The following is a 23,315-nucleotide window of genomic DNA, read 5'->3' as shown; positions in this document are numbered from 1 at the left end:
AGGCTTAAACGAGCTTAAAAAAGTAAATGCTTGCTAACCATTGTTTCTTACACCTGACCGAGTGTTCCTTTCACCCAACTAAATGAAAGCGCCAACACGTTCAACTTAAGCCAACACCTCAACATTTATTACTTGTATCAATAATTTTGTGGTAATTTATTTGTTCATTTAAGGGCTTATGGCATTTTAATATCATTTAATTCATTTACTCTTAATAGCTATACATTCCTGGCCGATATTGAAGATTCTTGTTTTTGTTTAATTGTGCTATTTCCTGTAAGGCACCGTTGAAAATCCACGTTCTTATTGTACCTATTCGTTGAGAACGACGTTCGTTGAAATGTCTTGTATCGATAAAATGTCCATTATGGGCATACGCTCATTCGATAATACTTCGCGTGAAACAATTCAATTTTATGCCCCTTTAACTCTTATTGTTGGACATAACGGTGCTGGTAAAACGGTAAGTATTATGATTGGCACAGGAGTACTAACAAGCAGACAATTATTGAATGTTTAAAATATGCTACAACTGGCATTCTACCTCCTAATAGCAAAGGCGGTGCTTTTATTCATGATCCAAAATTTTGCGGTGAAAAAGAAGTACTTGCTCAAGTCAAATTAGCTTTCCAAAACACGAATGGCGTTCGTATGATATGTACTCGGTCACTGCAATTGACCATGAAAAGAACAACCCGTCAAATGAAGACGTTAGATGGTCAGTTGCTAGTTACGAAGAATGGTGAACGATCTACAGTTAGTAATCGTTGTGCAGAATTGGACCAACAAGTTCCCTTGAGTCTCGGTGTAACGCGCGCCTTATTAGACTATGTGATATTTTGTCATCAAGAAGAAAGCTTTTGGCCATTAAGTGAACCCGCTACTCTAAAGAAACGTTTTGACGAAATTTTTGAGTCCATGCGGTATGCAAAAGCTTTGGATCAGATTAAGGTTTTGCGAAAGGATCAAACGAATCAAATAAAGGTTGATAACGCGACACTCGCTCACTTCAAGTCAGACAAGGAACGAGCTGAAAAGATCGAGGACATACTTCATGAAAACCAAAAAAAGGTTGCTGCACTAAAGGCAGAAGTTGACTTATTAGATGAAGAATTAGTTGAAGTCGCCAAGGAGCAAGATGAACTTTTTCAACATACAGAAAAGTACGAACAAACCATTGCCGAAATAAATAAACTTGAGCGTGAAAACGAATTGGTTAATGAGACGTTATCTGATTTAGCTAAGAATATGGTTTTCTATGAAGAAACGGATGAGGAGTTGGAAGATTTGTCCCTGTCATTACTCTGAAAAAGTTGAAGGAGAAATGGAATGGTATCAACGTTCGGAGAACGAGATAAATTCCCTAAACTCACAGTTACAAATTACTCGTCAAAAGAATTCCAGCTTCTTAGCTATTGTTGGTCAAGCTCGCGCTGAAGTTAAGCTACATGAAGAACGACTTCAGGAACGTGATCGGCTGATGAAGGAGTTGAAAAGTATTTATGGATATGATATTCAGTCTTCTGAAGGCGTGTATGAAGCACATTCTCTTAAAATTAAAAGTCTTGAAGCCGAATGGAAGTCAATAAAACAAAAAAATGAGCATGGGATAAGTCAAATTTCATCAAAAATTGAAAATATCCGAGCACAGAAGAGTTTCTTGATGCAAGAGCGCCAGCAAAACAAGAAACGTATGGCTGTGTTCGAAAACAATATAAATTCTTTAAAAAAGCGGCTTTCTGAATTTGAGGGTAACTTTGAAGATATCTCTGCTTTGGAAGTTAGTATTGCAGATGCAGAAACCGCTCTTTCGTCTTACAGAAGTGAGTATGTTAAAAGTGATTGGGAATCAAAGTTGACTGCAATGAAGCAAGAGTTACGCGAACTAAATGAATCATACCAGAATACAGTGGAGTTGGTACATAAAGCCGCCTCGCAGGCGAATGACAGAGCAAAATTATCTATGCTGCGCTCTAGAAAACTCAAGTTAATGGAACAAAAGCAATCTCTATTTGACGAACTAATTGCTGAGTACACGGAAATCACTCGCGAAAAGGTAACTTCAGAAACAATTGACCTTGCAAGTTCTCTAAAAACGCTCTCCGCCAACGTGGATAAACTTACTTTAGAAGAGCAAAGAGTTTCGAAAGAAAGCACAGAACTTAATTTAAAGTTAACTCTTGCATATGAGAGGAATGAATCTATTGCTGAACAACTTGAGGAATTTGATGCACAGTTAAAAAGCTCAACGGGAAATCCTGATCAACTATCTTCTGAAATTGAGGAAATTGAAGCTCAAATAGAAGAGCAAAGAAAGGATCTTCATTCACTTCAATTTGGCGTTCTCTTTTATGAGCGCGCTATTAAAGTTTCTGATGAGAAACATGCATGTCAACTTTGTCGTCGTGGACTTGATGATTCTGAACGAAAAGAGTTTACTAAGTATTGCAATTCAATGGTTTTAACGATCCCTTCAAAGGCACAAGATCTCGAAAAAGAACTAACACAACTTGAAACTACGTTAAACCAACTGCGGTCATTACTACCAATTCAGGAACGGTATATCGCGCTTTCTAGTGATTTAGAAAAAGCGAAGAAGGAAATCGCTGAACTCGAAGATGATTTCTCTAGTGTAAGTAAGAAGCATAAGGAGAAACAAGCTTCACTCGAACTAGAAAAAGAAAAACTTCAAAAGCTTACGGCACTCTCGTCGAAAATGTCCAACGTTGACCGAATGCGCGATGAAGCTCTAACAACTGGGGAAAGCATACGTGAACTGGAAACGACGCTTTCGAACACAGGAACAGCCGAGACTATTGAGTCTTTACAAGAGAAACTTAAGGACTTAGAAACTCAGACTTCTCAGAAGAGGGAAGAGTATCGGGTATTTGAGAATGCTTTTGAAGATGCTAAAAAGCAACTTGTGTCACTCGAGTCTAAAAAATCAGAGGATTCCATGATGCTAAGAGAGACAAAATTAAGACTTCGTGAAAAACAAAATATACAAATGAATCTTAATGACAATAAGTCGAACCTTGAAGAAGGTGAAATTGCGGTACAAAACATTAACAAAAAGTTGAGCTCCAATGACGAAGAAATGCAAGAATTGGACAAGCAATTGAACTCACTAAAAAATGAAGCTCAAGATGAGTTAAACTGCTTTAGTGAAAAGCTCCGTATTGCAAGAGAACAGTATACAAAATTACAGTCTCTCATGGTTGCGATAAAAAATGACACATCCGCCGATGCATTGAAAACGGCTGAGGAAAACTGTGAGCAAACGTCTTCACAAATTAAGAATTTCGAAGAGAAGATTCAAGAGAAAACCAATGAAAGGGCAGAGTTTGAAAAGAAACTGCACAATTTAAAAGATAACGAAAGAAACATTGCTGACAATCTTCGATATCGTCGTCTGAAGCAACAACTTAGCCAGTCAATGAGTAGGCTCCAGCAGCTCAAAAAAGAACTTCAAAACGTCGACAGAGAAAACTTTATGCTCAATTCGCAAAATTTGAAAGAAAAGTACGGACAATTGAATGCCAAACGTGCTGGCTTTCTTGGAGAATGCAGACAGCTAGAGGGCCAAATTGCACATAATACTCGAGAACTACAAATTGACTATAAAGATGCCAAAGAAAGGTATCGTAGACAGCTCATTAAAACGAAAACTCTTGATAAAGCCAACGAGGATCTAGGAAAATATGGTCGTGCCCTCGACAATGCGATTATGCAATTTCACTCTCTCAAAATGAACGAGGTTAACCGAATCATCGACGAAGCATGGAAACAGACATATTGTGGAACGGACATCGACACAATTCTTATTCGGTCTGACAATGAAACAAAGGGAAATCGGTCGTATAACTATCGTGTATGTTTGTTATACCGCTGACTTACACTAATTTCATTTAGGTTTGTATGGTCAAAGGAGACGCAGAACTAGACATGCGTGGACGTTGTAGTGCAGGTCAAAAAGTTCTTGCATGCATCATCATTCGCTTAGCATTAGCTGAATGTTTTGGTATCAATTGTGGAATATTAGCTCTCGACGAGCCGACTACCAATTTGGACGATGAAAATATATGTAGTCTTGCTCAAAGCTTGGCGAGAATCGTCGAGTTCCGAAGAAGACAACGAAACTTCCAACTAATTGTCATTACTCATGACGAGCGTTTTATTCGTCTGATGAATACCGAATCTTACTGTGATTATTATTACCGGGTTACAAGGGATGAAAACCAAAATAGTATTGTATGTCGCGTACTACTTATAAAATTTATTAACATAACAGATATTAAGAGAGCTTATTCGGGACCATAACTTTTAACCAGAAGCATAAAGTTCTTACCACTGCTACTGCACTATTAAGAAGAGCCACCAACAAGAATCGTCTTATTCCTTCCAATGATCCAGTGACCAGCTTCTTTTTATGTACTTACTAAATTTTGTTCATAAAATAATGCACTCCTCTATTATTTCGCTTCTATAAGATCTAATTCTATATATATATGCATTCCGCTTTGGTTTCTAGTAAAACTCATAGTTATTCAAATTACAAAACCCAACAGCAATATGAGACCGAAAAGAAACTCATTTATTCCTTTTCCTATTTCTTCTATTAAGCAACTCGCAGCATATCTAAGCTCTAAGCTTAGATTAACTTTATTTTTGAAGCGAGCCCTACCCTATTTTCAATGTGACTGCCCAAACACAATACACATCAGGTTTTGCACTAGATGGGTTTGTCTGGAGACAAACACTCACCTAATGGCGAACACCAAGAAGAGTGCAATTAACCAAGTCGTTACTCGTGACTACACGATTCACTTGCACAAGAGACTCCACGGAGTCTCCTTCAAAAAGCGTGCTCCTCGTGCCATCAAGGAAATTGTTGCTTTTGCCCAAAAGCACATGGTATGTGAAAGATATACATGTCGATGATGTACGGAACAGTAACTAACAAGCTCCCAGCAAACCAAGGATGTTCGTGTTGACCCCCAATTGAACAAGGAGGTTTGGAAGCGTGGCATCAAGAGCGTTCCTCACCGTCTCCGTCTTCGTTTGTCTCGTAAGCGTAGTGATGAGGACGACAAGGCCCTCTACACTTACGTTCAGGCCGTTGAGGTTGCCAACCCTAAGATGGAGACCACCGTCGTTGAGGAGTAAACTGGTATGCCCATTTAGCGAATAAAATGCTTGACGAAGACAGACCCTTTTTTGTAGTTAAGTGTGTTGGATCGTAGTTATGTGAGTAGTGAGCTGTGTTACGGTGCGATGTTTGTCGCCTTGGGTATCGGTTCGTGGGTCTACAGGCAATGTGTTGGTATGCAGTGTTTGTGTGGCTCTCTTCAATTATTTGCTGCAAGCTTCTTCAAAAAACGATGGAAGCAGGAGAGAAAATTTTGAAAGCCCAAGAAACACGCGTTCAGTTGTTTCATGAGTTAAAAGAGTAGGTGACATGGATTTTTGTGATGTCGCTTCTTAAGTAAGTCTAACTTGTAGTGCAATACAAGCGTTTCAGAATCAAAAAATTGGATTGGAACAAATGGGTATAATAACTCAGCTTGTAACGGAGGGGTTTAACGAAGCGTCTCGCGATATTCGTGACGCTCAGCAACAAACGAATCAAGAAATTAAAAACTTGGTTGATGAATTGCAATCCTTGGAGAAACAGCGATTGATGGATGTGCGTGTTTAGAACAATCAAAGTAGATGAGATGCTTATGGAAGGCTAACATGATTGACACATAGACTGTAAAGCTGTACCAGATCCAACAATTAGAGAACCAGGAGCGGGACTATTCTTCCGAACGAGAATCTTTACGACAGAGGTATACATACTTGGGAAATGGTATACATTGTTACTGACCGCTTGGCAGCTTGGACAATTTAAGTCGCAAAATTGATGAGACAATTCAGTCAATTAAAGACGAGTTATAGTGATAGTGCCGTTCCAGTGAAAAGACACGTTTCTGCCTCTCGTAAAGACAAATGAGTGTTTTCTATTATTCTCGTCAGAAGCCAAAGTTACCGATAAGTTGACCGACACAAGACACCGGAACCTCGAATTCGCCGTCAAATTTTTACCGTTTTCGGTGAACTTTTTTCCGGTGGCCAGCGAATTTTTCGGCGTTTAGAATTCTTTCTCCGGGACTGTGAAGGAAAAACGAGTGTCCCATTTACCAGATTACGGTAAGAGTTTGCATTAATAAAAAATGTCAATCAATCGTGTTTCCGGTAAGGACTGATTCCTGTGTTGACGATTTTGCTAACATGAACTTAGGTAAACCATGGTAAGGAAGATGGCGCTGAATAATAGTATTATATAAAACTTTTGATTAACAGTTTGCCCTCAGGAAAATGGAAAAGAAGCCCATGAAGCGGACTGGTCTTTCCAAAGCACAACGCTCTTCTTTTGAGGAACGTATGGAGCAAAAACGTCGCATGGAGGAGATTAAAGCTCGTGAACAAGCTTTAAAAGAAGAAGCTCAAGCACGGAGACAGGTACAGTCGCTTCTGAACAGTTTACTATTTGTGTCTGATCACTAACACGGTAACAGGAGAAAGCTGAAAAAATCCGCAGCCGTCGAATTGCCAAGGCTGAGAAGGAACGTGTCGCCCAATTGCGCGAAAAGTTGCACCAAAAGGTCATTGATCGCCGGAAGCGTCGCGAGAAGCGTAACAAGTTGCTTAATGATCACTAGAGCTTTGTCTTCTGTGCTCTATCGTATCTAAAAAACTGTATCAGGGCTGGTTTTCTTTATTCTTTGTCTACCGCGGCATCTCCGGGAATCTTCCGTAGTTAATTATCGGGAAAATGATATGTTGGAACTGTTCCATATTTCTTTTAAACAAAGGAAGAGAGAATACGCTTAGAAAAAGATGAACTCCAAGCTTGTTAACGAGCTCTTTAAGCAGACGAAGGAAGCTGTTTCCCGTGCATATTGTCCATATAGTAATTTTGCCGTCGGTGCAGCCCTTCTCTGTGATGACAAAAAAACAGTTATACAGGGAGCAAATGGTAATACTGTTGTTGTTAGCCGTTGCTAGTGGCCGGTTTGGTGTTTTTGTTTTTTTCTGCTTGAAGCTAACAGTCGGGTTTCGTAGTCGAGAATGCCTCATACAGTGTCGGTATATGTGCCGAACGAACTGCCATAGTGAAAGCCATTGTAAGGATGCAATTTGTTATTGTATGCTTACCAGCTAGACTTCCGGACACAACAAATTTATGGCCTTGGGTGTCATGTGTCACAAAGGAAGAGTGAGTCCTTGTGGCATTTGTCGTCAAATGTATGAGTAGATAACTCTATAGTTGGATTATTACTGATGTATATGGTATAGGATTCGAGAGTTTTCAAAAACACTTGATATTTATATGTTCGAATTGGATGGAACATATACAAAGGCTTCCATTAAGGATGTAAGTATCAGACAAATGCTATCCAAAGAAATACCATTAACACACAATTTAGCTACTGCCAGACTCGTTCGGACCAGAAGATCTTTAAATAATGCGAAAAATAAAATAGACCGTAGTATTTTTATTACTGAAATAGCATGCACAGGACAGTCGTATCATCTACTTTTCCCCCAGTATACCGATAACCTACTGTCTGCGCAGCCCGAGCGAATGGAGACAACCAGACTTCATCGCGAGAATTCGAGACTGCTTGTTGACAAATCGTCTTCACTATTTTATCAGCCAAGCTCTGCGGGTCTTGGCTTGGAGAAGAAATGAGCTGACGAACAATGTTGGCACAGTCCTCAGCTTCCATGTTATCGAAAAGACCATCCGTAGCAACAATAACTACATCATTCTGAAGGATATTGTGTGTATTTTTTTGTCCTACACGGGGTTGCATGGGATCTTCATAAGGTTGGGCAGTTGGATATATCGAGAGTTGAAATGGCGTATTGAACTGAACAGTTTGAGGTGGAGAAATGTACTCCACAAGTCCATTTCGAATGAGCATGTAACCTGAATCTCCAAGACTAGAAAGTGACCTTGTTAGCTATCAATGTACAGATATCCTCCACACAAACAGTCAACTTACTTCAATGTCCGCAGCTTGCAGGTTTCCTCTTCATATGTTGCGATGCAAGCAGTAGATGATCCTGCAACCACTGTCTTACTTTTCTTCAATGCGTTAAATGCCGAGGTCAATAACTCGGTAGGGTTTTTCATAAGGGATTGTTTGCTAGATACAAGTTGCTCAAGCTGTTTACACAGTCCCCAACTAAATTTTGAAGGATCAATTCCTTTACTGGCCCAGCCGCCTGAGATATGTTAGTGACAATTGCGTACCAAAGTCCAAACTGCATTGTCATACCGACACCGTCAAACACAGCAGCAAGACTGTAATTTGGCTTCTTAACACAAAGGAAGGCATCCTGTAACGATGTTTAGCGTAACCGTCCACCGAGAAGACTTAGTAGTAGCATACCTCTCCAGAGTCTGGGTGTTCTAAGGTAACTGGTGTTGAAACCTTTGTATTCTTCTTTTGAAAAGACGCTGACAAATATACCGGTATATTCTTACTATTGTGAGTAAAAAACCGTTTTATATTTAAAACATTATTAGTAATGTGACCAAAAGAATGAAATTTTGACATGAGCCTATATAATGGAAAGAGAGTATATAGATAAGGTTCGTCGTGTACGGTAAAGAAGGAAATGGTGATTTTCACACCAAGTTGTGTAACGGTATCGTCTACGAGTTTGCTCACAATAAAGAAGTACCCTATATACTGGTGAAAATAGAAGTCTTCAATTGCTCGGTTTCCTTTTGCAGATTTCACGATTCTTAGTGTGACGATTATGGAAAGAGGATAGTATCGCATCAAGACAAATCGTTGACATCAACAGTAACGTCAATTCTGTTGGAATTTCAAATCCACTCACCGTGTGTAACGTTGCTATATGGTAGAAGCATTTTTGTTAATTTCGTAAAGCTGTGTCGCGTCTGGTACATTCCAATATGAATAAGCTTTTTCATTTAACGCGTTTCGGCTTCAGGCGTTACCGAATCGCAAATTTCGTTTAATTCGCTTAAATCACGCTTATCCTCGCATAACCTAGCCAGAAAGGACCATGCGACCAAGAAGCCGCACTCCCCCAAGACCCATACAATGCTTCGTTTATGTGAATTCGGGTCAAAAAACGGTTCTCATTGTTGCTTACGGTCATTTTCAAGCAGCACTATATTGAATAGAATTGTTCACACACAGGTATGAGGAATTGGATTGAAGTTGCGGTTATTATAGCGCGAATGTTTATTAACATAAATCTGTATATAGCCGTTACGAGCCCAACAAGCAAATACACCATCCTCAGTTAAATACCCACTGATTGATCATACATACGATGCTATTGTAGTTGGTGCCGGAGGTGCTGGTCTTCGTGCTGCCTTGTACGTTATTGCTGACGAAATATAAAACTACTTAGTCATTACTGACAGGTATATGCTATTAGTGGTCTTGCAGAGGCAGGTTTCAATACTGCCTGTATCACAAAGTTATTCCCGACACGCTCACATACTGTCGCTGCCCAAGGTGGTATAAACGCAGCATTAGGGAACATGGGAAAGGACGACTGGCGCTGGCACTTTTACGACACCGTGAAAGGTTCCGACTGGCTTGGCGATCAGGATGCAATTCATTACATGACTAAAGAAGCGCCCAAAACTGTTTTGGAATTAGAACATTTTGGCGTGCCATTCTCTCGTACCAAAGATGGCAAAATATACCAAAGAGCATTTGGTGGACAGTCTCTTGAATATGGAAAGGGTGGACAAGCTTACCGTTGTGCAGCTGTCGCCGATCGTACTGGCCATTCCATCCTTCATACATTGTATGGACAGTCTTTGCGTCACAACACGAATTTTTTCATTGAATATTTTGCTATGGATCTTCTAATGGAGAATGGCACTTGTAGAGGTGTAATTGCTATGAATCTAGAAGACGGTACTATTCATCGCTTTCGTGCACATAAAACTGTTTTAGCTACTGGCGGCTATGGGCGTGCTTATTTCTCATGTACTTCAGCACATACTTGTACCGGCGACGGCAATGCCATGGTTTCTCGAGCAGGTTTGCCGCTACAAGATCTGGAATTTGTGCAGTTTCATCCTACAGGTATCTATGGTGCCGGGTGTTTGATTACTGAGGGATGTCGAGGTGAGGGCGGTTATTTGTTGAACTCAAATGGCGAACGTTTCATGGAGCGTTATGCACCGACTGCCAAAGATCTTGCTTCCAGAGATGTCGTTTCACGTTCTATGACGATTGAGATCCGCGAGGGTAGAGGGGTTGGTCCTGAGAAGGATCATTTATATCTTCAACTTTCTCATTTGCCTCATGAAGTTATCCGAGAACGGCTTCCCGGTATAGTCGAGACAGCCGCTATATTTGCCGGAGTTGATGTTACCAAGGAACCGATTCCTGTTCTTCCAACTGTTCACTATAATATGGGAGGCATTCCTACTCGTTTCACTGGTGAAGTGCTCACTGTAGATGATAATGGACATGACAAAGTTGTTCCGGGACTGTACGCTGCTGGTGAAGCTGCCTGTGTTTCAGTGCATGGTGGTAATCGTCTGGGTGCAAACTCGCTGTTGGACATTGTCGTCTTTGGTCGGGCTTGTGCATTACATATAAAAGAAACACTGGAGCCTAATACTCCGCACAAACCGCTGCAACCGGATGCTGGTCTTAAATCTTTGGAAATTCTTGATAAAATACGTACTTCGACAGGACCGAAACACACAAGTGTCATTCGCCTGGACATGCAAAAGAGTATGCAAAGAGATGTTTCTGTCTTTCGCACGGAAGACACGTTACAAGCGGGTGTCAAAAATATCCAGAACGTGGATAATTCTTTAAACGATCTTGGTATTCGCGATCGTAGCTTAATATGGAACACCGACTTGATCGAAACACTTGAGCTTCGAAACTTACTGACCTGTGCTGTTCAAACCGCCACTGCAGCTTTGAACAGAAGGGAATCTCGTGGTGCTCATGCTCGTGAGGATTATCCTGAGCGTGATGATGAGCATTGGATGAAACATACTCTAACTTGGCAAAAGGAGTCTGGTGCTCCAGTAACTATAAAGTATCGTAATGTTACGAGTAAAACACTCGATGAAAATGAGGTAAAGCCCGTGCCTCCTGGAAAGCGCGTGTATTGAGAATTGATGATGATCCTGCCATTTTCAATGCGTTTAATATCCAACTCTAAAGAGTTTTTCTTCTGCCAAATTTCATTCTTGTCATCAACCATTTTTAACTTGATGGGAAAGTTTAAGGATCAATTATTGACCAGTTAATTTGTCATTAATTACATTGGTACAAGTCTTCTTTGCTTATTGTCTCATTGATACGCAACGGTACTACTTAATCTCTCCTTTCATGATGGTGTTAATTTTACGTCCCTTGTTATGATCTGTATTACTATGTTATAATGATAATCTATTAATGAATCATGTGCTCATCATATAATGTTTCTGTGCTTAATGCTTGTCACTAATAATCATTTTTGTAAGCAAGGTTTGAATGGTCGTTCATTTAAAAAGCGATACCTGGATTTCTAAATTTTGTTTGTTCATTATTAAAGCTAGGACAAACTTCCAAGCAGCGAAGCTTTCTTAGAGATGCGTCTCCTTAAACGATCACTTTCCCGACGAGAATTCAACAACCGGGCACGTACACGTTCTCAAGGTTTTACCATAAGTTAAATAGAACAGTTGCCATTTCTTCGTTCCATATATGTCTTTGCAATAACACGTTGTATTCTTTGACTGTAATTTCCTTCTATCGTGAATGGTGCAGTGAAATTAACTTTTACATCACTTAATAAATTCGTTTTTCAAAAGAATAATAAGCTACATGAAATCTCTTTTTTTTTAATGGAATCTAAAACAGTTGCTGATTACTACGTACAAAGTGACTTAAATATAACATACACACTTATTAGAGTAGCAATCATTGGATGAAAATATGTTTACGAGTTCTTCTACTACTTTATCATCAAGTTATTTTTTTCATTAAGATGGTATACCACTGAGCAAAAGTATGACAACCTCATAATTATCTTAAGGAAGAGTCAAAAAGTCTGTAAAAAGCGCTGTCACTACATAGTAATATCAATGCTTGCATAGATATATGTAAAGTTTAATAAATCTTGCATGACTTCGTTACAGAATCTAGCTGGGATTAAAGGCAAATGGGTTCATGATCCATTTACAGGAAATGAACGCGGGATTTAAGTTTACGCTATTTTCCCCTCTAACATTGCTAAGTTAAAATATTCCTCTTGCTTAGGCATTTTTACAATACAAACCCTTCTTCATTAATATTCTAACTTCAAAAAAAACGCTTCTACGTTCTTTACTTAAAAGTAATGAACAATGTATTTTTAAACAGCATTTCTCTCTTACACTATATTTTCGTAGAGTTTTATTATAGCAATAGTACTAATCAGAAAATGTACTAAATAACTTCTCGCATGAAAAACGTATATTACCCCTATGTACGAACGAGGAAAGTAAGTAAATATGTTACAGAATTTTATAACCGATTCTGCGACCAAGACTTCAAAAGATTGTATTTGTAAGATTATAACAAAATCGTTGCCTAAAATACAGAACAATATTTAACGCTCTTAAAAGGGTTTAGAAAAGTCAGCCACGTTTAAGCATATATTTGCACACTCTTTTAACGCCTGACAATAACTTTAGTAGCAGAATGCTTCATATATATTAATATAAGAACTTAACAATAATTATAACTAAAATTACAAACTTATAACAAGCGGCCTCGTGGCCTAGAAGCAAGGCATTGGTTTCCGGTAGAGACCACTCCTTAGGGAGTCTCGAGTTCACCAAAGATCGCGGGTGCAAATCCTGTCGGGGTCGATTTTTGTCTCCTAAGACGATAGCCGTCTTCAGACAACGAGTACATGTTAGCTCTCCGGCGGTTATTTTAACTATGCGCTACACGGTATTGTTCTCTCAGAGTGCCAGACAATCAATTGGATATCAACATCGTTATAGTCATTAAGTAAATTCAGTAATCCAACTAACCAATATCAGGCCTTTTTTGAACGCTTTGGCTTTGAATATTTGGCTTCCAAATTACTAATCATATTTTCCATTCGTTGACTGCTACGTGCACGAATCATTGCAGCCAAAGAATCCTCTGATCCGGTTTTCTTGTTAAGGCCTAACTCACGAGCAAGCTCTTCAGCTTCTTCAGCTTCTTTTTTAGCCTTTCTTTTCCGACGCTTCGCTTCTGATTTTGAAGCTTTAAATGCTTTGTATCTTTTGAGCTTTCCTTCATTGATAGCTTCTTCAATAATTTCACGAAATCGTGGTTCGTCTTCGACAGAGCTACACATTACCTGTTCAATAATTCCATCAATTGAACCTTTAGCGTCAACGTAAGCTTGAAGAACATCTTCACGCTCTTCTTCCGAATGCTGGTATGACTTTTTAAACTCTTCAACTTTCTCCATGGATACAATGCCTCCATACTGCTCATCGAGCCATTCTTTCCAGTCGAACTCAGTGTCATCTAAGTTCAGCGAACCCGTTTCATCGTAGCGTTTTCTCTTCTTGTCATCACTGAGTATACTATATGCTAGGGCAACACGCTCAAAATTATGACGCGCTTCCAATTTCTTATCTTCCTCACGAATACGGTCGGGATGATATAAAAGTGCCTTTTTACGATACGCTCGACGAATTAATGAAGCGTCAGCATCTCGATTAAGGTCTAACACTTCGTAGAGATCAAATTCCTCCTTTTCCAACTCGTCCATGGTGGTTGGTAAAAGCAGAACCAATTCACTCATTTACCAAAATAGCTAGCCATCTTAACAAACGGAGAGAATAAAGGCACATAAAAAGGCACCATTTCAGGGACAGCACACAACACACCGACTATTGAAAGAACTTAATGCTACGACACCCTAAAAAGATGTAGGCAAAAATCCATTGATTGATATTAGTGACAAGGTCTATAACATGTGAATAAAATAAACGTTTAACAAGAAGCTATTATATATCCGTGCAGATTAAATTACACTTCCTTCTCGTGACGAGTCGAAGTACGTTGAAGAGCAACAACAAGATCCTCAATGCTACGGGGATCCTTAGGAGGATGACGAGGCTCTCCGTTCATCATACGATCAAAGGAAGCGGACTCGGAAAGGATGTAGTAAATACCGGCCATAATACAGAAGATACCGAAAGAGTACATCCAGATACGGATAACGGCAACAATAGAAGTTTGGTGACCACCCTTGAACCAACCGAAGATACAGAAGATAGTAGAAAGAATATCGACGATCAAGACAGCACCAGACAATTGCCAAGAGGGAAGAGAAGACCAGAAAGGACCGTTGCAACGGGTAATGAAAATCAACCAGTTCTCAGTAAGGGAGATTTCCAAGAACAAGACCTCGTCTTGAACACCGAAGTGTTGAACGATACCACGGTTTTGACCTTGAGCAATCATAGTGGTGTTGGTAATCCAGGTACCGATAGCCAAAACAATACCGACGACAGTAGAAAGACCCCACAGACGAGGAAGGTTCCACTTTACGGGCTTCATAGAGTAAGGGGCATTATCGTAAGCAATAGCCAAGGTAGCAACATCAGCGAAAATGGCAATGAAGACAATAAGTTCCAAGTTAAGAAGACGGTTTTGAATGATAATCCAGAGACCCAAGAAGATTTCCAAGTGAAGAGAAAGAGCAATACGGTAAACAACGTAGGAGTACATACGATGGAAAATTTGACGAGAAGTCTTCAAAGCATCAATAATGGCAGAAAGACCAGGAGCAAGGAAGACAATATCGGCAGCAGAACGAGCAGCATCAGTGGCACCTTCGACAGCAATACCAGTATCGGCCTTCTTCAAGGAAGGAGCATCGTTAACACCATCACCAGTCATAGCAACCAAGTAACCACGTTGTTGAAGAATATCGACGACAGCATACTTATGTTGAGGGAACACCTCACCGAAACCATCAGCAGCCTCAACGAAATCGTAAACTTCAGAACCAGGCATGTCACCGCCACCAGTAAGACCAAGACGTTCAGCGTTGTAAATGTTAGAACCCATTCCCAATTGACGAGCAGTTTCCTTAGCAATATCGACAGCATCACCAGTAAGCATCTTAACACGGAGACCCAAGTGCATAGCTTCGTTGATAGTCTTAGCAGTATCGTGACGAGGAGGATCAGAACAGGGCATAATACCGAGAATCTCCCAGTGTTGACCATCAAACTTGCGAGCGACACCAAGGGAACGGTAACCACGGGAAGCAAGATCACCGACCTTGTCCTTGTAAGCAGTAAGAACCTCTTCGGGAATAGGATGGTCCTCCTCAACAGTCTTCAAAACCCAGAGAGGAGCACCCTTGACACAAATGCAGCGACGACCATCGGGACCTTCAACGTAAGCAGTAACCTTCTTAGAGACGGGGTCGAAAGGTTGGAATTGGATAATCTTGTACTTGGAAAGCATACTCTTGGGACCGGGGTAGTTCTTCAAAGCCTTAAGGAAAGCCTTGTCAATGGCATCCAAACCCTTGCGCTTACGAGAAGCGGCCAAACAGGCAGTCAAAACCAATTCATCACCAGAAACACCAGAAACAGTGAAGGGCTCACCCAAAGAAAGCTTGTTCTTGGTCAAAGTACCAGTCTTGTCAGAGCAAAGAACCTCGACACCAGCAAGAGACTCAATAGCGGAAAGCTTTTGGACAATGGCCTTCTTCTCAGCCAAGTAAGCAGCACCGACAGCCATAGTAGTGGTAACGACGGCGGGAAGACCGACGGGGACACCAATAATAGTAATAGCCAAAGTGTATTCCAAAATCTTGACAATACCAACGGAACGGTAGAAAGCAGCAGTGTAGATACAGAAAAGGGTGAACAGCACAAGAACCAAAAGAACAGTACCGATACCGTTCAAAACCTCTGTGAAATGACCAGTGCCACCGGCAGCAGCATTGACCAAGGAAGCAGCACGACCAACGAAAGTAGAGTCACCAGTAGCAGTAACAACCATGAAACCCTCACCACGCTTGACACCAGAAGAAGCAAAAGTCGGGTCACCGTAATGCTTTTCGACAGCCAAAGACTCACCAGTAATGGCGGATTGGTCAATTTGGATAAGAGCATCAGGAGAAACGATACGACCATCAGCGGGAATAATAACACCTTCTTCAAGACGAAGAATATCACCAGGAACGACCTCGTTGGCCTCAACGTCAACGAGTTGACCGCTACGAACAAGAGTAGCCTTAAGAGCAAGAGTCTTCTTCAGCTCGTCGACAATAGAACCAGCTTGGAACTCTTGGACGAAACCGACAACTGCGTTAAGCAACAGAAGAGCGCAAATAACACCGAAATCGACCCAATCTTGAAGACCAGCGGCCAAACAAGCAGCGGCTTCCATAACGAATTGAATGGGACCGACGAAGAACATCATGAACTTGATGAAGGGGTTCTCGACCTCTTCGTTCATTTGGTTAAGACCATACTTCTTACGACGAGCCTCAACCTCACCGGCATCCAAACCTTGGTTGATGTCGGTTTGAAGAAGTTCTTCGGGAACTGGCTTGGCCTCACCAGCGGCAGGGGCCTTATCATCATCTTCAGCTTCCTCTTGGACGTCCTCAGAGAACAAGTCCTCAATCAAAGCGTCGATGTCCTCATCGGGTTCATCGTCACCATGAGCGGCGGGAGGTGCAGGTTGGGAAGCAGGAGCAGTGGGAGCTTGGACGTACTCCTCACCTTCCTCGGGACCCTTTTCGTAGGCAGCAGAAGACATTATGCTGACAAATTATGCTTTGGGAATGGTGTTTCAAAAATAGAACACAAGAAATTCTTTAAGGGGAAACCTTGTTGTCAATAAAAATGAGAACAAGTATTAAATGGTGCGAACACGAGCTGAATCCTAGAAGGTTCAAGACGCGTCTATTAGGGAAATTCGATAGATAAAATGACTGTCAGAGAGACGAAAAATCGGTCTTTCTGAAATAAAATCACACACAAATTACACGAATGTCAACGACAATTTCGTGTTTGATAGAGCAATTATTAAATGCACAGAAGTGTGGACAGACTCTCAAAAGGAGAGGAAACCAGTAAAGGAGAAACCAGTTGGTTCACTGGGAATTAAAAAATGTTCAATGTGGACAAATTGAAAGATTAGACCGAGTTGAATTACAAGTTCTGTCGTCCTTGAGACCTTAACTTCAGGGACTCCTAGATACTTTTATTAGGCAATTCGATGTCTGTATCTTCTTAATGAGAGAGGCTATATGCTACGAGGGAAATTCCTCGGTACTTATACCTTGGCGGTCCGGTATCGAGCCGCCCAGCCATGTATCTTGATCCGCAGAGCAGTCGTTCTATCCGAAGTGTAGGGAGCGTACGAGGCCGCTGATCTTGGGACATTCCAGCATAACGCGTATTCGAGAATGGGGTCTAGAACTGCCGAGAAAATTAGTTCGCTAAAGCAGCTTATTGGTTGATTTCTCGAAACAGTTTGTCGTTAGCAGTATTTCTGCCTCGGAAACGTATTTTATTGGTTTATATTTTTTGATGGTGGTGAAATTCTGGGGCGACAATGACGTATAACCGTCGTCTAGGTTAGGGTGTCTGGGACACTACGAATCTTAAAATACACGTAGTGGCTAATTCCGCGTCAAGGAAAACAGAGAATAACACTCTCTTAGCGACTGTCGAGTATTCCCACTACCGAAGGTCGACTTTTGCCGTTCGATTTGCCGTTGCGGCAAATGCCGCCTCGGCGTCTCGTCAATATCTTTACAACTCGCTATTGGCTTCCGCATTGTTCGCAAGTTTATCCCGCGATCCCCTGACTAGCTTCTTCCTTGGTAACGACCACGAGATATACACACCGGTGCTACAGCGGGTTTCTGTAGCTATTGTCCAATGACATCTAATTTACATAAACATGAGCACCCTGTTTAGTCCAAATATCCCTTAATTATTTTATTCTTCATAACAGCTGAGTAGTGTAATTGAGCACGTCAAAACAGGAGTTCTCCATACTACAAAATTAGACGAGCTCAACGTTCGGGAGATAACGTGGTAACGATGCGACCAAATAATGTCGTCATTGTCCATTGAGTGCCCAGTGTCCTTTCCGCACAACCGCGCGCTAGTCTCTCATTGGCTGGCCTTCCGCAGGTTGTGAACTGCGATAAAGTCTTTGATATCTAAGCACGTGGCCCGCTGCCTCAGGCCGACTTCAGCGAGTGCGCCTGCAGAGACGAGCCAGCCAAAGGATAAAAGCCGGTTAATTGCCACGGACGTATGCCCGATTGAGCTACACCAAGTGACACATATAATTAGCCGCATTTTCTTCTCTGTCCACTACCAGCGACAAATGGATTGCTTTTTCTGCACGATAAGCAAAGCACGCGTTTTTTATTAAGGTTTTTTTGTCCATTTTTGTTAAAGAGGGGTTCAACAAAAGTGCGATACGGCCGCGACATCACCATGACGTACGCGTTATCACAGGTATATATGAGGTAGTTTCTGTGTTTAAAGGAGGAGCGGTTCCAACGACTCCCGAGCGTCTTGGTGCCTATCTGTTAGTGTTTGCTTAGATAGACTTTTTGGTAGGTGCTTTCTGCACTGCAATTTTGGAGTTTTTTTTGGTTGCTGAATTTTTTGTTGCGTTAGGGGATTCTGCCGAAGGGGTAAAAGATGTGGGGTTTTAGTTGAATCATTCACGCAAAGCTCTTTCTTTCAGCTGCAGATGAATAGGGGGGCTGTTGTGTTTGAATGATACGGCGGGAAGGCGTTGTGGGAGTATGGAATTTCCTTTTAGTTGCTTAGTATCACGGTGTCTCATGTATGTTTACACTAGGTGCTCTGAACACTACGCCAGGAAATTGCAGCGGAATGAGCTTCGTCAGCGACACTGCTCGGAGTTCCCATTAACTTTATCTAGACGGATTGAATGAGCGGGCTCCCCATTGGAATAAGCCGTGCTTTTCGAAGGCTTCAATTGCCTAAGTGGTCATGTTTTCTTGACAATGCCATTAGAACGTCGGCTCCTGGTGTCGACGCTGGCCGATTGAAAACTTTCCGCATCCAGTGTTGCTATTCGTCGTCCTCTATTCAGAATGATTTTCGAGCGGCAATGCAGCGGTATCCACAACCTGTTGTGATTGTTACCAGCGTAGACTCCAACGGCCGAACGAGCGGCATGACTGTGTCATCATTTTGCGCCGTATCTCTTTCCTCCTCAGAGCCCGTCGTTTCCTTCAACGTTAGACTCCCCTCGCATACGGCCAGTGCAATTGACTATTCCAAGCAACTGGTGGCGCACACGCTTTCGGGTTGCCAAATTACGCATGCACAATGGGCTCAATTGCTGTCAAAGCCCAGCCAAATAACCCCAAAAGCATCAAACAGACATGAGACTTCTCCTCAACGCGCTCGTGATGCGACAAAACAGAGACGTTTGGAATCTGACGTAGGTGGCGGTCCCTCCACATCGTCCATCGTCACGAGCGAAACTGAACGCGATCGCTTTCTGCGTCTTAAAACGAAGCGCAATGAGAATGGTATCCCTTGCCTTGCCCACACCTTACATCTTCTTCATTGTCATGTAATACGATCATTGGACGTTGACGATCACCGAATTTACATTGCTGGTGTACACTTGGTGGAACGAGGTCAATATCCCATTGAAACAAGCAGAGGTCTTGTTTATTACAACCGACAGTTTTGTAGCACAATTCCAATGAATTGGTGCACAGAGAACGAGGATAAACAAGAAAAAAGCCATACCTAATGGTATCATGTTAATTTGTTGCAATTGAATCTTAGCATTCCACTTGATTTATCCAAAAAAATCGTCAAATTCGTTTTTCCGACTTTCTATTTCAGTGACTCCAAGAAGTTCTTACTAAAGTCTATCAATTGTTGATAGCAGATTTCAAAACCTTGGTCGCCGCCATAGTAAGGATCGTCGACAATGCGTTGAACACCAGGGCTTCGATATTCTCCAAAAAGTAAAACCCTAGCTTTAGAATCCTTTGGCCGAACCTTCTCAATGTTTCGAATGTTACTATGATCCATGCCAAAAATATAGTCGAATTGGTCAAAGTCAATTTTTCTCAGTTTACGACCAATGTGATGAAACTTAACTCCATGGCTATGCAGAGTTTGCATCGTCCGAGAATCTGGAGTGGAACCTACATGCCAGTGACCCGTGCCTGCACTATCAATGGTATCAAATAAGTGTTCTAATCCCTGTTTTCTAACTTCCTCTTGAAACACAGCATGAGCCATAGGACTTCTGCAGTAATTTCCCAGACAAACAAACAGCACAGAAACTTTAGGAAGATTGTTCTCAACAGTCATTTTTTTGTTTTTGTTTTTTTTCTTTTTCAGTAGGCAAAAGAATGTTACTGTGTTTGGTGCTTCGCTGTTACAGCGCTTCTGTTAGCAACACCGTCGTTCAGTATTTAGTCTTTTTGGTGTTGAAAAACGCCACTAACAACTTTTGTTGAAATTTCAGTTGTGGACGTGCGTGGAACATTTGGCGCCTACTTTTAAGAGTAATTTGAATTTATTCCATTGAATTCGGGAATTTCATTTTATTTTATTTTTTTTTTTTTGGATTTTTCAAAAACACTCATACATAGCGATATTATTCTATTTTTTTTTTATTTTTTTTTTTATTTTTTATTTTTTATTACTTACGGTGGAATAGTTAAATTTGAGAAAACCTTTTCCATGTCGACAAGTCAAAGATTACGCAGTCTTCGTTTATCTAAATCACAACGTTCTAATCAAAAAGTTAAAAAATCACAACCAGAAACGGCGCTCGATTTTTTTGAAAGTGCAATTGAACTAGAAGAAAGTGGTGACCGATGGAGACTTAACCCAGAAAAGGTAAATTTACAATGTCCAGTATATTTTACTCCAATTTATTTGACTAACCATACGAGTGTTTGAGGTTTTATGAAAAAGCTATAGCTGCATATGGAACATGCTTACAGAAGCAGCCAAATGATGCAGATGCACTTTACAACCAGGCTCGAGTATATCTACACATTGTTATTCACTGTGATCCATTATATAGTAACGCAGTGACTTTTCTGTTAACTGCGTTACAACTTGCAACACAAGCCTTGACCATCAAAGCTAACGATACGGACTGTTTATTTAATATGGCACAAACGTATTCTATGCTTGGGGAAATCCAACAGGAGCGAGGAAACACCACAGACGCACGTTCATTTTTAACCGATGCATTACGGGTTTCGCATCAGTGTCTTGAACTCGTACTAGCGAATCAAGGCAATGAAGCCACTTCTACAGAAGATGATGAATCGTATAGGCAGGCGCGTGAAGACATTATTGTTTTAATTTTTCACTTGGCCAGCTTAGTCTGCGATAGCGACTGGTTGACTGAAGATGACTATAGAGAGTTGTCCACAAAAATCGAGCAATTATTACCTCATTTACAAGACGGAAATGTGTTGTTTGAATGGGAACTTGCAAAACGGCAATGGTTATTAACGAAGGGCAAAATTCCAATCTCAGATTTCTCAACTTTTTTGCAATGGTATGACCAAGAACTAGAAAAAGTGCCTGTTACACAGACGTCAAACCCGCTTGTTGCTAGTTCACAACAAAAACTGCGTTCTGCTCGTGTACAGTTGCTTTGCGACAAGGCTGACGCCCTGCGTGGGTTCGCCGATGCGTTGCTCCAAATAGACAATTCGGCTTCCGGAGTAGCTAATGCTTGGAACTCTTTAAGCGCCGCTGGAAAAGCGCTCCAGGAAGCAAGCGTACTTGATCCCAATCACACACGTATTTGGATTTCGCGTGGTGATTTAGAGCTTCGTCGTGCAGTAATACCTTTGGACGTCGCACGAAATTCTTCACAAATCCTTTACAAGAACGCTCTTATTTTTTACGAAAAGGCATTTAAGCTTCAGGCTGCAAAAACGATTACACGGACATTTGCCGAAATCGTCTTAAAACATTTGCGAGCGCAACAAACACTAGCTCAGCAGCCTACACCTTTAGCTGTTCTGACACCAGAACAGCAAAAAGACATACTTGAAACTCTTGATTAGAACGTCTATTTGTTTAATCCTTCCCGTTTAATTGTGCTGTTTTAATACGCTTCTCTAATTCGTAAATTCTGAGATCATAGGACTGCATCATTTCTTCATGCGCCTGCCTCGCTTGAACCAAGCTTGATGCCTCACCACCTAGAATGAGATAAAGGACCCCAAAAGTGTATGTGGAATTCCACCGTAATCGTCTGAACGCTCGGAACATGGAAAATCCTTTTGCGAGGTCTTTGCAAATCCCACGGATTTAGTTCAAATTGTAACTGATTTTTTTGGTCCGGTTTTTGGCTTTACTACAACAACAACTCCTGCCTATATTGACTTAGAACACTGGCCAACTTGGTGGTTGGTGTAGCGAAACCCGTAGTGGCTTTGGTGGTGGTAATCTTCTCGGGTATGGCTCTCTAACAAGCAACTACAGTGCTGAAGGTAACGAACACATCCCAGTTACCGTATCACGTTTATCTTCTTCCAGTGGTACACGTTTTTTTACATACATTGGACCCATGACTTCAAAAAACAAACGTCTCCCTAAAAGCTTACCGTCTAAACTCGTCACTTCAAAACGAATTAACTCGGGAACATTTTCTCAATTAACAACCTCACAGATTCAGGAGTTGAAGGAAGCATTTGCATTACTGGATAAAGATGGTGATGGTGTTGTAGACCGTGACGACTTGAAATCCATGTTGACTTCTCTGAATCAAGACGCATCTGACGAAGCGCTGGATCAAATGCTGTCCGAGGTCAATCCTCCAATTAATCTGGCATCTTTCCTCACTGCCATAGGTTCTATGCTTTGTAAGATTTCACCTCGTGCAGATCTTATGGAAGCCTTTTACACAATTGAGGATACACAGAGCGGAAAAATGAGTCTACGCTCCTTTGAAGAGGCTCTAAGTCGTTCTGGATCTGATATTAAAGGTTCTGAGTTGGAGGATGTCATTCGTCCTTACACGAATCATGGAACATTTTATTATGAGAAATTTGTTAATGCCATAGCTGGAACAAAGGAAAACTAATGTATAGCTTAATTAAATTTGTGATGTCAAACAGGCACACAGAGACATATATTCACACAAGACAACAACAAAATGAAAGCACCATACGACTCCATTACCTTCAAAAGAAAACACATGCACTTATGCCACCTCTTAAACGACTGTTCGCATAAC

The 23,315-nt window shown here is 41.2% G+C and overlaps 13 protein-coding genes and 1 non-coding gene across 14 annotated transcripts; 10 read left to right on the top strand and 4 right to left on the bottom strand.

Annotated features, from left to right (window-relative positions):
* The first annotated feature begins 2 nt into the window (after positions 1-2).
* On the top strand, positions 3-4,524 carry SJAG_01677 (DNA repair protein Rad50). The gene is made up of 4 exons (XM_002172891.2): positions 3-463; positions 502-3,871; positions 3,913-4,251; positions 4,292-4,524. The coding sequence occupies exons 2-4, from the start codon at positions 1,259-1,261 to the stop codon at positions 4,325-4,327; spliced, it is 2,988 nt and encodes a 995-aa protein (XP_002172927.2). The 5' UTR covers positions 3-463; positions 502-1,258; the 3' UTR covers positions 4,328-4,524.
* A 98-nt stretch (positions 4,525-4,622) lies between these two features.
* SJAG_01676 (60S ribosomal protein L31) lies at positions 4,623-5,210 on the top strand. Its single transcript, XM_002172890.2, has 2 exons — positions 4,623-4,914; positions 4,972-5,210. The coding sequence occupies exons 1-2, from the start codon at positions 4,768-4,770 to the stop codon at positions 5,164-5,166; spliced, it is 342 nt and encodes a 113-aa protein (XP_002172926.1). The 5' UTR covers positions 4,623-4,767; the 3' UTR covers positions 5,167-5,210.
* Positions 5,211-5,239: 29 nt separating this feature from the next.
* SJAG_01675 (hypothetical protein) lies at positions 5,240-6,140 on the top strand. Its single transcript, XM_002172889.2, has 4 exons — positions 5,240-5,449; positions 5,503-5,686; positions 5,752-5,831; positions 5,880-6,140. Exons 1-4 carry the CDS (start codon positions 5,316-5,318, stop codon positions 5,938-5,940), a joined length of 459 nt encoding a protein of 152 aa, XP_002172925.2. The 5' UTR covers positions 5,240-5,315; the 3' UTR covers positions 5,941-6,140.
* On the top strand, positions 6,076-6,834 carry SJAG_01674 (CGR1 family protein). Its single transcript, XM_002172888.2, has 4 exons — positions 6,076-6,237; positions 6,284-6,293; positions 6,357-6,504; positions 6,561-6,834. The coding sequence occupies exons 1-4, from the start codon at positions 6,216-6,218 to the stop codon at positions 6,702-6,704; spliced, it is 324 nt and encodes a 107-aa protein (XP_002172924.2). The 5' UTR covers positions 6,076-6,215; the 3' UTR covers positions 6,705-6,834.
* On the top strand, positions 6,768-7,827 carry SJAG_01673 (cytidine deaminase Ccd1). Its single transcript, XM_002172887.2, has 5 exons — positions 6,768-7,021; positions 7,108-7,169; positions 7,208-7,290; positions 7,342-7,420; positions 7,473-7,827. The coding sequence occupies exons 1-5, from the start codon at positions 6,883-6,885 to the stop codon at positions 7,506-7,508; spliced, it is 399 nt and encodes a 132-aa protein (XP_002172923.1). The 5' UTR covers positions 6,768-6,882; the 3' UTR covers positions 7,509-7,827.
* Positions 7,455-9,001, bottom strand: SJAG_01672 (serine/threonine protein phosphatase Azr1). The gene is made up of 4 exons (XM_002172886.2): positions 8,445-9,001; positions 8,331-8,391; positions 8,055-8,277; positions 7,455-7,992 (listed from the first exon to the last, which is right to left on the bottom strand). Exons 1-4 carry the CDS (start codon positions 8,610-8,612, stop codon positions 7,545-7,547), a joined length of 900 nt encoding a protein of 299 aa, XP_002172922.1. The 5' UTR covers positions 8,613-9,001; the 3' UTR covers positions 7,455-7,544.
* On the top strand, positions 8,982-11,487 carry SJAG_01671 (succinate dehydrogenase Sdh1). Its single transcript, XM_002172885.2, has 3 exons — positions 8,982-9,227; positions 9,297-9,409; positions 9,472-11,487. Exons 1-3 carry the CDS (start codon positions 9,129-9,131, stop codon positions 11,183-11,185), a joined length of 1,926 nt encoding a protein of 641 aa, XP_002172921.1. The 5' UTR covers positions 8,982-9,128; the 3' UTR covers positions 11,186-11,487.
* Positions 11,488-12,713: 1,226 nt separating this feature from the next.
* On the bottom strand, positions 12,714-13,848 carry SJAG_01670 (DNAJC9 family DNAJ domain-containing protein; the record flags this gene model as incomplete). Its single annotated transcript, XM_002172884.2, has 1 exon — positions 12,714-13,848. One exon carries the CDS (start codon positions 13,846-13,848, stop codon positions 13,084-13,086), a length of 765 nt encoding a protein of 254 aa, XP_002172920.1. The 3' UTR covers positions 12,714-13,083.
* On the top strand, positions 12,809-12,910 carry SJAG_16309. Its single transcript has one exon. It is a non-coding gene; the product is annotated as a tRNA-Arg (tRNA).
* Positions 13,849-13,974: 126 nt separating the features above from the next.
* SJAG_01669 (P-type proton ATPase Pma1) lies at positions 13,975-17,366 on the bottom strand. The gene has a single exon (XM_002172883.2). The coding sequence runs from the start codon at positions 16,833-16,835 to the stop codon at positions 14,076-14,078; it is 2,760 nt and encodes a 919-aa protein (XP_002172919.1). The 5' UTR covers positions 16,836-17,366; the 3' UTR covers positions 13,975-14,075.
* A 989-nt stretch (positions 17,367-18,355) lies between these two features.
* Positions 18,356-20,534, bottom strand: SJAG_01667 (dual specificity phosphatase Stp1). The gene has a single exon (XM_002172881.2). It carries the CDS (start codon positions 20,411-20,413, stop codon positions 19,928-19,930), a length of 486 nt encoding a protein of 161 aa, XP_002172917.1. The 5' UTR covers positions 20,414-20,534; the 3' UTR covers positions 18,356-19,927.
* SJAG_01668 (NADH-dependent flavin oxidoreductase) lies at positions 18,590-20,757 on the top strand. The gene has a single exon (XM_002172882.2). It carries the CDS (start codon positions 19,002-19,004, stop codon positions 19,839-19,841), a length of 840 nt encoding a protein of 279 aa, XP_002172918.1. The 5' UTR covers positions 18,590-19,001; the 3' UTR covers positions 19,842-20,757.
* SJAG_01666 (fungal protein) lies at positions 20,691-22,572 on the top strand. The gene is made up of 2 exons (XM_002172880.2): positions 20,691-20,947; positions 21,004-22,572. Exons 1-2 carry the CDS (start codon positions 20,789-20,791, stop codon positions 22,138-22,140), a joined length of 1,296 nt encoding a protein of 431 aa, XP_002172916.1. The 5' UTR covers positions 20,691-20,788; the 3' UTR covers positions 22,141-22,572.
* On the top strand, positions 22,486-23,298 carry SJAG_01665 (myosin II regulatory light chain Rlc1). The gene has a single exon (XM_002172879.2). It carries the CDS (start codon positions 22,647-22,649, stop codon positions 23,160-23,162), a length of 516 nt encoding a protein of 171 aa, XP_002172915.1. The 5' UTR covers positions 22,486-22,646; the 3' UTR covers positions 23,163-23,298.
* Positions 23,299-23,315: the final 17 nt, after the last annotated feature.

This window comes from Schizosaccharomyces japonicus (genome assembly GCF_000149845.2).
Source record: "Schizosaccharomyces japonicus yFS275 unplaced genomic scaffold supercont5.3, whole genome shotgun sequence".
Lineage (NCBI taxonomy): Eukaryota > Fungi > Ascomycota > Schizosaccharomycetes > Schizosaccharomycetales > Schizosaccharomycetaceae > Schizosaccharomyces > Schizosaccharomyces japonicus.
The sequence above is the reverse complement of the archived record's forward strand: the minus strand, read 5'-3'. Positions and strand labels throughout refer to the sequence as shown.

What these genes read in the sequence shown, in the direction of transcription:
- SJAG_01674 (XM_002172888.2), top strand. Translation starts at nt 6,216, where the DNA reads ATGTCAATCAATCGTGTTTCCG. An exon ending in AAGCTCAAGCACGGAGACAG is followed by an intron (nt 6,505 to 6,560) that starts GTACAGTCGCTT and finishes ACACGGTAACAG; the next exon opens with GAGAAAGCTGAAAAAATCCG.
- SJAG_01671 (XM_002172885.2), top strand. Translation starts at nt 9,129, where the DNA reads ATGCTTCGTTTATGTGAATTCGGGTCAAAAAACGGTTCTCATTGTTGC. An exon ending in ATAGAATTGTTCACACACAG is followed by an intron (nt 9,228 to 9,296) that starts GTATGAGGAATT and finishes ATCTGTATATAG; the next exon opens with CCGTTACGAGCCCAACAAGC. An exon ending in GCTGGTCTTCGTGCTGCCTT is followed by an intron (nt 9,410 to 9,471) that starts GTACGTTATTGC and finishes ATATGCTATTAG; the next exon opens with TGGTCTTGCAGAGGCAGGTT.
- SJAG_01677 (XM_002172891.2), top strand. Translation starts at nt 1,259, where the DNA reads ATGAAGAAACGGATGAGGAGTTGGAAGATTTGTCCCTGTCATTACTCT. An exon ending in ATCGGTCGTATAACTATCGT is followed by an intron (nt 3,872 to 3,912) that starts GTATGTTTGTTA and finishes AATTTCATTTAG; the next exon opens with GTTTGTATGGTCAAAGGAGA. An exon ending in ATGAAAACCAAAATAGTATT is followed by an intron (nt 4,252 to 4,291) that starts GTATGTCGCGTA and finishes TTAACATAACAG; the next exon opens with ATATTAAGAGAGCTTATTCG.
- SJAG_01669 (XM_002172883.2), bottom strand. Translation starts at nt 16,835, where the DNA reads ATGTCTTCTGCTGCCTACGAAAAGGGTCCCGAGGAAGGTGAGGAGTAC.
- SJAG_01665 (XM_002172879.2), top strand. Translation starts at nt 22,647, where the DNA reads ATGACTTCAAAAAACAAACGTCTCCCTAAAAGCTTACCGTCTAAACTC.
- SJAG_01675 (XM_002172889.2), top strand. Translation starts at nt 5,316, where the DNA reads ATGTGTTGGTATGCAGTGTTTGTGTGGCTCTCTTCAATTATTTGCTGC. An exon ending in TTGTTTCATGAGTTAAAAGA is followed by an intron (nt 5,450 to 5,502) that starts GTAGGTGACATG and finishes TCTAACTTGTAG; the next exon opens with TGCAATACAAGCGTTTCAGA. An exon ending in AGAAACAGCGATTGATGGAT is followed by an intron (nt 5,687 to 5,751) that starts GTGCGTGTTTAG and finishes ATTGACACATAG; the next exon opens with ACTGTAAAGCTGTACCAGAT.
- SJAG_01667 (XM_002172881.2), bottom strand. Translation starts at nt 20,413, where the DNA reads ATGACTGTTGAGAACAATCTTCCTAAAGTTTCTGTGCTGTTTGTTTGT.
- SJAG_01676 (XM_002172890.2), top strand. Translation starts at nt 4,768, where the DNA reads ATGGCGAACACCAAGAAGAGTGCAATTAACCAAGTCGTTACTCGTGAC. An exon ending in CTTTTGCCCAAAAGCACATG is followed by an intron (nt 4,915 to 4,971) that starts GTATGTGAAAGA and finishes ACAAGCTCCCAG; the next exon opens with CAAACCAAGGATGTTCGTGT.
- SJAG_01672 (XM_002172886.2), bottom strand. Translation starts at nt 8,612, where the DNA reads ATGTCAAAATTTCATTCTTTTGGTCACATTACTAATAATGTTTTAAAT. An exon ending in AACACCCAGACTCTGGAGAG is followed by an intron (nt 8,392 to 8,444) that starts GTATGCTACTAC and finishes ACATCGTTACAG; the next exon opens with GATGCCTTCCTTTGTGTTAA. An exon ending in TGCTGTGTTTGACGGTGTCG is followed by an intron (nt 8,278 to 8,330) that starts GTATGACAATGC and finishes AACATATCTCAG; the next exon opens with GCGGCTGGGCCAGTAAAGGA.
- SJAG_01668 (XM_002172882.2), top strand. Translation starts at nt 19,002, where the DNA reads ATGAGCGGGCTCCCCATTGGAATAAGCCGTGCTTTTCGAAGGCTTCAA.
- SJAG_01666 (XM_002172880.2), top strand. Translation starts at nt 20,789, where the DNA reads ATGTCGACAAGTCAAAGATTACGCAGTCTTCGTTTATCTAAATCACAA. An exon ending in GGAGACTTAACCCAGAAAAG is followed by an intron (nt 20,948 to 21,003) that starts GTAAATTTACAA and finishes TAACCATACGAG; the next exon opens with TGTTTGAGGTTTTATGAAAA.
- SJAG_01673 (XM_002172887.2), top strand. Translation starts at nt 6,883, where the DNA reads ATGAACTCCAAGCTTGTTAACGAGCTCTTTAAGCAGACGAAGGAAGCT. An exon ending in AGTTATACAGGGAGCAAATG is followed by an intron (nt 7,022 to 7,107) that starts GTAATACTGTTG and finishes CGGGTTTCGTAG; the next exon opens with TCGAGAATGCCTCATACAGT. An exon ending in CTGCCATAGTGAAAGCCATT is followed by an intron (nt 7,170 to 7,207) that starts GTAAGGATGCAA and finishes CTTACCAGCTAG; the next exon opens with ACTTCCGGACACAACAAATT.